We start from the raw sequence: 8,005 nt of genomic DNA on the forward strand, positions 1-8,005 counted from the left end.
GGACCGAAAAGGAAGGGGGTGGCTGGAAGGGAGGGGCGGGGATGTCACAAGCACCTGTCACCTAGCAAGCCCCTTCCCTTCCCCATCACCCCCAGCCCCCACCCACGCGCACTCGGGGATGGCCGACAAAGCCCTCGCCCTCCCGCGCGCCCCTACCCAGGCAGGCCCGGCCCTCCCGCCCCAGCCTCCTGCCACCGGCCAATGGCCGAGGGGCAGGGCACGCCGAGCAAGCCGTGGCAGCCCAGCCGGGTCCCCGCCCTGTTCCCGGTTCCCCAGCCGGACGCCGGCGGCCTTAAATGCCGCCCAGGGCCGGCGCCGTGCGGCCGCTGCCACCTTTCTTCTTGGAGCAGCGACAGCAGCACCCCGAGGCAGAAAGCAGCCCGACTCCGACGCGGCAGCCGCGGCCCGGGCAGCAGCGGCCACCTCCGACCTCCCGGCCGGCGCCGCCTCTCCCTCCCCTCCCCTCCCCCACCGCCCGGGCCCGCCAGCCGGGTCGGCGCGGGGGCTCCAGGCGTGCGCGCGCGCGTGCCCGCGTGTGTGCGCGCGCCCGAGCCTGTCTCGGACCCGCGCCCCCGCCCGGCGCAGGACCGCCCCGGGATCCCCGCCCGCGCGACGCGTCCCACGTCCCCGGCCACCCGGCCTCCAGCCGTGCACCCCGCCGGGCTCTGCAAGAAGATGGCGGGATCGGTGGCCGACAGCGATGCCGTAGTGGTGAGTGTGGCGGGGCACTCGCGAGGCGCCCCCTCCCCGCCGTCTCCCACGCCGCGCCGCCCGCTCCAGCCGAGCTGCGGCGGCGGCGAGCTGAGGCCCAGCGCGGCGCCCCCCGTGTGGGAAGGCGCCCGGGTACCTGTGAGCAGCAGCCGCTGTGCGCGGCCGGCGTGGGGGCGCGAGGGGTGCCCCGGGCGGGGGGCCGCTGGCCCGGGGAGGGTGTTTGGGGGCGGACGACTGGACGGGGATAACCGCAGCCCCCCGCGCGCCGTGCAACCGCCGGCCAGGTGTATGCACGTTGCACGTGTGAGGGTGCGCGTGCGTGAGGGTGTCGGGGCGCGTGCACCCCGCGTCCGCCCCCCACCGGGGATTCCCCCTTGGAAATGGGTCCGCGCCGGCGGCTCGGGAGAAGTTGAGCGCGGCCGCTCCACTGCCGCCGCGTCCGGGAGGCCGGGCCTGGGAGACAGCGGTCCCGATGCGTCTGCGGTCCGAGAGGGGCCTGCCCTCCTCCGGGGCTGGGCTCCGCTCCCCGGTGTGCCTCGACCTTGATTTTGATCTAGATCTGAAGAATCCGGGGATCTTGAGAGGCTTAGCTACCGCGGGGAAGGCACAGGTTTTGTTCCGAGGGTTTATTCGATGGACTTGGAGGCGGCAGCATCTGCAGACGCTGCGTGTATTCTGCAACGGCTGCTGGATTCCGCCAGATTTGTGTTGGTTCTTCCCGAACCCCCACCCCCCAAAACAAGCGCCTTTGGAAAGCCAATCTATGTGCTTCTATTTTTAGAAACTAGATGATGGACATTTAAACAACTCCCTGAGCTCGCCAGTTCAAGCCGACGTGTACTTCCCAAGACTGGTAAGTGATTTTTTTCTGTGATCTGTGTTCCTGCCTGTACCCTCTTCCTTTCTAATTGCATTTTCTAATGGGCCAGGTCCTCAGGATCTGAGGGCTTGGCTCTTCCCTTACAGACTGTAAACTTCCTGTTTCCCCTCTCCTCCTTTGCAGATAGTTCCATTTTGTGGGCATATTAAAGGTGGCATGAGACCAGGCAAGAAGGTGTTAGTGATGGGCATCGTTGACCTCAACCCGGAGAGGTAAGGCAGAGCTATCAGGCAATTACAAGGCCCTCCCCACTCCTATTTACTGCTCCTCCCTTTCCTCTCCCTGTGGCCAGTGTTGCTGGTTGGAAGTGCCAAGAAAGTACCATGTTCCCATGAAAAGAATGTGTATGAATCCCAGCCATCATTTCTCCAGACAGCTATTTATATCTAGAGATTATAAATATAGGCCCACATCATTTTCTCTTTGACCCTTAGGGAAGCCAAAGGATTTTTTTTAATGGTTTTTAAATATGGTGCTTGGAGTGAGAACTGTCAATATAAATGAGAACCAAATGTACAAGATATTTCCCCTGATCAGTTTTGGGGGCTGTTTTTGAGAATTCTGAAATGGATTAAGATACAGATGTGTGAGTGGTTTGGGGCATCTGAAATCCCCAATGTTAGTCATTTTCAACTCTATCAGAGCCTCTTTTATGTAACAAAATAGCTGGTTTGATTGTAATCCTACTTCTCCATACATAGCCTAACCTCCTGTGTAAAGAGTAATGTCCCATTAAAAGCAGACAAACCCCCAGAAAAAGGAGAAAATGTGGGAGCCTGGGTCATTGTTAAATGTTATATCCAACTCTGAATAAATGAGACAACTTTCTTCTCAGCTTTGCCATCAGCTTGACCTGTGGTGACTCGGAAGATCCTCCGGCTGATGTGGCAATTGAACTCAAAGCTGTGTTCACAGACCGGCAGCTACTCAGAAATTCTTGTATATCTGGCGAAAGGGGTGAAGAACAGTCAGCAATCCCTTACTTTCCATTCATCCCAGACCAGCCATTCAGGGTGAGTACCTCGAGTGCTTCGGCTCCAACCACTGGCAGGGTGATGATGTTTTCCTCCTCTTGTGTGTGCCAAGAACACTTTAAGCAGCCAGAATTTTTGCATGTCCAGGAAATTTGTCACCCAATAGTGAAAAAAGATTAAAAGAGCTCTATTTGCTGATAGGAATTAATACTCTCAGTGGTAACTCTTGGCTGTATTTAGCCAATACATTTAGTAAATAAATTCATATTTACATCTCCTGATTGTTAAGACTACTTTTCTATGTAGTGCTCAACATAGTAGTGGGCATATAATAGATACCTGTCTCAAAAACAGTTGATTGATTAAGAAGTACAAATTTTCCTCATTTTTTCCTCAATCTTTAAAAAGCACTAAACCTCATTAGTTATGACTTTTTAAAGAATATAGTGATTATCATTTCATTTTCTTAAAGCCTGGCTATGTCTTTGTTTCCCCATATGGGTTAAGTAGCCTCAGTCTATTTCATTGTCACAGGCTGTGTGGCTGACAAATTCTTTCCCTTGGGCTTGGATGCATATAGATTTGCTCCCCACTATCTAGTGGGCAGTAAGCACAGCCCAAACGTCCCATCCAATTAAGCGGCATTAGCAGCATCTTCCTCTATGAAGTAAAACACCAAGTAAGAGAAGCAAGTCAGTAGTGTGTTAAGAAAGGATTTACTGAAATGTCAGAACTTATGATGAACTTGTCCACATTATACCTTGTTAACAAAAATCACAATAATGACAACTCAGTTAAAAGCTCTATGTTGCATGTACTTCTTTTTGTTGTTAGTTTATTTATTTATCTTTATTGTTGAAAATATTACAGATACTGTCTTTTTCCCTCCATTGACCCTTCCACTCCATACCCACTTCCCACCCCAGGCCTTCACCACTATTATCTGTGTCCAGGGGTTATGCATATATGCATATAAATTCCTTGGTTAATCTATCCCCACCTTCCCTTTGAGATTCATCAATCTGTTCCATGCTTTTATGTCACTGAATCTGTTTTGTTCATCAGTTTATTATGTTCTTTAGATTCCACATATAAGTGAGATCATGTGAGCATGTACTTCTAATAAACCAGAACTACCTACCTGTTGCTCTTCATCTAGAAATTTACAAGGGTCTTATGAAGAAGTAATTACTTTTCCTCCCATCTTATAATCTGGAAGGAAAATAAAAATCCATGACTTTTCACATCAATGACTGAGTTGAGATTGTTGCCCTTCTAATCATAGTCTGGGGAAGGCACCCCTACCCATTATCCCTGCCCTCCCCTTTCTCTAGGATGGTAATGGCCCCTTTGGCTCCTCTTGACTGTCACAGTTTCTTAATTATGAATCTTAATGCATAGCTCATGAGTGTGAGTAACCAGAGCTTCTGACTGCCAAGAGGAATATAATGCTCCACACCGACAAAATTGAAATGAAGTTGGCCCTTCTTGGTGATATAATTTTAGTAATAATATGAATTAAATGTGACTAATATCACATATGGAGTCTTTCCTTGCATAGTGAATACCAAGGCTTTTAATAAATGCATAGCACAGAACCAATAATTAAACTCTATGGTGAATTATTTAAGTTAAGGAAAAGAGGAAGAAAAAAGCTTTTACCATATGGAATCAGTATTTCTGTTTGGCTTAACAAAGCCTTGTTAATTATACATCCTTGGTCCAATGGTAATTACTGTGTAACTTCTTTGCTTTAGTGTATACCAGGTTTGTGTGTCTAGACTATTATTACGTGCTACTAATGGGTATCAGTTCTGCCTTGTGGGAGGCTCCTCTGAAGGTGGGATAGATTGTTCAGGGGGGTGACAGTGGCAGCATTAAGTGCTATACAAATAAAGCTATGCCATCTTCACTCTCTGGAATGCAAAGGGAAAAGAGAAATGTTAAAGCATGAGCAATTTTAAATCTTTAAAGGATATTAATTTGCTTTAAAGAATAAAGCAATGGTTGACGAAGCGTGTTCCTACTTCCAGCAAAAGTAGCATCCCCTTGGAACTTGGTGGAAATGTAGATTTTTAGATCTTATCCTAGACCTACTAAAATGAAAAATTCGGAGGTGGAGCCCAGGAATCTGTGTCCTAACAAACCTTCTGTATGATTCCAATGCACTCCAACATGTGAGAACCACTGAAGATGTTGCCTTCTTTCTCTAAAGTGAAGTATTTGTTTGTTTTCCCTACCAGGGTTCATTGAAATTGTGAACTGAGATAATTATTTTGTTTCTTCCAGGTGGAAATTCTCTGTGAGCACCCACGTTTCAGAGTGTTTGTGGATGGACATCAACTTTTTGATTTTTACCACCGCGTTCAAACGTTATCTGCAATTGACACCATAAAGATAAACGGGGACCTCCAGATCACTAAGCTTGGCTGATGTTTAAACCACCTCCATTTCAAATAGGATCAGGTGCCACAACTTTCTGACTGTTGGTCTGGAAGCAGTGTCTTAACAACATCTGGAGACTTAAAAAGAGAACAAAAACAAAAGGCAGACTTCACTGTCTCTTCTTTGCAGTTTAAACCCAAAATGACAACTTCAGCCAAGGTTTGCCCTTAGGAAGCTGTTGGAACAAAGACACCGAGCCATTATTCCCAGAACAAAGTAATACATTTATGCTGGATTTTATTCAGACTAAACTGAAATGGATTTGTGATGATTTGTGATTTGGTTGCAAGTTATTCATCTTTTCAAAGCAAGGTGATGTTTAGAAACACAAGTGCTAAAGACTTAAAATAACAACAACAAAAACTGTACACCGAAATCAACTCATTTCTGCACTGAAGTGGAATTGCGTAGCACAACCAACCTTTTAGTCAGGGTATTAACATAGAATGTAGGTTCAAGGTTTGTGTGGTTGTTTTTTGGGCTTTTGGGTTTTTTTTGCACAGCATAATGTTAATTCAGATTTTTAAAGCTTTCTCATATTTATTTATACTCAACATATGTATTAGAAAATGATTAATATCTGAAGAACAAGTTAGGAACTTTTGAATGTACAAATATCTTAGGTCCAACGGGGGAAAGATACATATTACAATCATTGAACAGGTGAATTTCTACCTTAAAGAATTGAGTCATATCCTCCAGACCCCTAAATTTAGGATCTCTTGATATAAATTGCTGTAAGTGCTTTTGGGAAGACTTTGCAACATTTCGGTAAAACTTGTTTCAAGTTATTGACAATTAATGTAAAATTCTATTTACATTGGTTTTTCTCCTTACTGTGAATTAACACAGTATTGGCTTCCTTAAGATTGACTAGCTACTTTTTTCTAGATTTACATAATGGCTCCTTAAGTTGCTATTAAACTAACTGACAACCTAAAAGAGGTGATTGCTAAATGACAATTCTATAAACTTGTAAGAATATAATATGAATATGATTCTGGAATGCAGTGTAAAGCAGAAGCAAATAGCCCCAAATAACTCACTTGCAAATAATTTATATCAACGTAAGCTATTAACTCATTGTTTCACTTTTATTATGTGACCCTCACCAGTATCCCTCTAAGCAATGCCTTTGCAGCTTCAGAGTAGCGGATGCTTCCTACTTTGTTGGCTCTGCTGAGATACTGCGATAAAACAGGATCCAGATAGGCAATGATCCGATTAGTTTATCTAAAAGGTTAACTCCCAGAACGCCAGGTCTCTGAGTCCCACCAATAGTGTGAATGCTCCCAGTTAAGCTGAAGGAGTTTTCCTGCACTCACGGAACTGATCAGGCCGGCAGTGCCTCTCCAGGAGGAGCCTGCACTACTGTCAGTGTCATGGAGAGGCAGAGGAATGGTAGGAGTCCTGGGTGCTAAACTTCCCAAACCGCATTGGCCTTGGAGAGAAGGATCCTTGGCATTGCTTTGGCAGGTAGTGGGGGCTGGGGGGAAGGGGTGCTGGGGTGGGAGTGTATTTATATATAATTTAGGTTTTGTTTGTACAGCATACCAGGTCTTGTTATGACGCGTCCTGTCCTGCTTTGCTTTGAGTTTTTTTACACAACATGCAGAGGCACTGAAGTGGCCACGTCATTTTCATGTGTCGAGAATGTAGACAGTGTTTCAGTACCAAAGTCTTAAAAAGAAAATTAAAATTGTGAATTTTTTATAGGTGGTATACTTGGATTCTTCTACCTTTGAAACTATTTAGCACAGTTCTGTTGTGTTATATAAGAAGATACTTTACCCAACAAGACTGGCTGAGCATTGAAAAGCATTATGGACCCGCTGATTTAATCAGCCACATTCAGCCAAGAGGCTGTTCCGTGGCTCCAGGTGTTTTCAAGCCTATGATTAACTTCTCGTGGCTCATGAAGCTACTAGATTTTGAGGAGTGTTTGTAGAGAAACTTAGAGGGCACCCTGAAATATATTTGTAGGGGTTTTGATTCCACGGGAAGAACCCATGGGAGGTTTCCTTTGAGTGGCCATCCATTCCCACCCACTGCATAATTCAGCAGAAACCAGAGGAGCTGGGAGTGTAACTGATTGGAATTGACACACTGTGCTCTACCTATCAGCTAACTGGTTAGCAGCCAAGCCCTTAGGCAGCTTAGTGTAAAGACAAGCTGTTAACCCTTCATTTCTCTATGAGGTCGGTGGGAACCTCTTGGTTATGCCTATTTGGAATTAATCTAAGTGATGTGATAGTTTGGGTCAGCACTAGGCAAATTAGCAGGGCCTAATTGTTAGCTGTGAACTGGAAACAATGTTCATATCCTCTCCTCAGCCTATGTGCTTCAAGGTGGGAATTCAGGACAGAAAGTGCAATTTAAAGCTTCACAGGAAAGCATTTGGGTATGTAAGGAGTTATTTCTAACCAGAGTCCTCATTTTGCAGTGTGACCAAAACCAAGGAGTGTAATTAACAATCAGGCTCTGGGGGAATAAAAGGCAGGCTTTAGACAATCTGTCCATTTCTGCATCACAGTTGGAGTGAATGTATCTACTTAAAAGTTAATAGAAGTGACTTCTATTCCCAGGGCTAGCCCAGAATTGTCTTAAAATTCTTTTTTTAAAATTTGAAACCCCATTTCCAATTTTGCCAACCTCAGTTCAAAACTCTTAACAGATCACTCTTAGAATTGATGGTGATTTGTTAAAATGGCAAATCCTTTCATTTGTATTAAAAAGAAAATATCTAAAAGGAGGGAGCCCTGTTGCCTTGAGAGAAACAGCATTGGTGTTTTCTGGCATTAATGTGGAAATAATGTTCCTCTGATGAGATATTTTCAAAGAAACACTTTCTTATTTACTGCGTGGTGTAAAATGTGCTAAATGTGTTTTTACATTATTATGTCACTGCTGAAAGTTATTTGCACTATAATAAAGGAATTTTCTACAAAATGGTTTCCAGTTGATTACATGCTAAATTGGGTACCAGGTGTAATGT

At 45.4% G+C, this 8,005-nt stretch overlaps 1 protein-coding gene across 1 annotated transcript; it reads left to right on the forward strand.

Annotated features, from left to right (window-relative positions):
- Positions 1–595: 595 nt before the first annotated feature.
- LGALSL (galectin like) lies at positions 596–7,683 on the forward strand. The gene is made up of 5 exons (XM_087823597.1): positions 596–711; positions 1,493–1,564; positions 1,715–1,803; positions 2,427–2,604; positions 4,855–7,683. The coding sequence occupies exons 1-5, from the start codon at positions 676–678 to the stop codon at positions 4,996–4,998; spliced, it is 519 nt and encodes a 172-aa protein (XP_087679723.1). The 5' UTR covers positions 596–675; the 3' UTR covers positions 4,999–7,683.
- Positions 7,684–8,005: the final 322 nt, after the last annotated feature.

This window comes from Miniopterus natalensis, chromosome 13 (assembly GCF_054644295.1).
Source record: "Miniopterus natalensis isolate mMinNat1 chromosome 13, mMinNat1.hap1, whole genome shotgun sequence".
NCBI classification, from domain to species: domain Eukaryota; kingdom Metazoa; phylum Chordata; class Mammalia; order Chiroptera; family Miniopteridae; genus Miniopterus; species Miniopterus natalensis.

Bases quoted from the DNA above. Each gene is read 5' to 3' on its own strand.
- LGALSL (XM_087823597.1), top strand. From the start codon at position 676: ATGGCGGGATCGGTGGCCGACAGCGATGCCGTAGTG. The intron at 1,804-2,426 runs GTAAGGCAGAGC...CTTTCTTCTCAG, and splicing joins GTTGACCTCAACCCGGAGAG to CTTTGCCATCAGCTTGACCT. The intron at 2,605-4,854 runs GTGAGTACCTCG...TGTTTCTTCCAG, and splicing joins TCCCAGACCAGCCATTCAGG to GTGGAAATTCTCTGTGAGCA.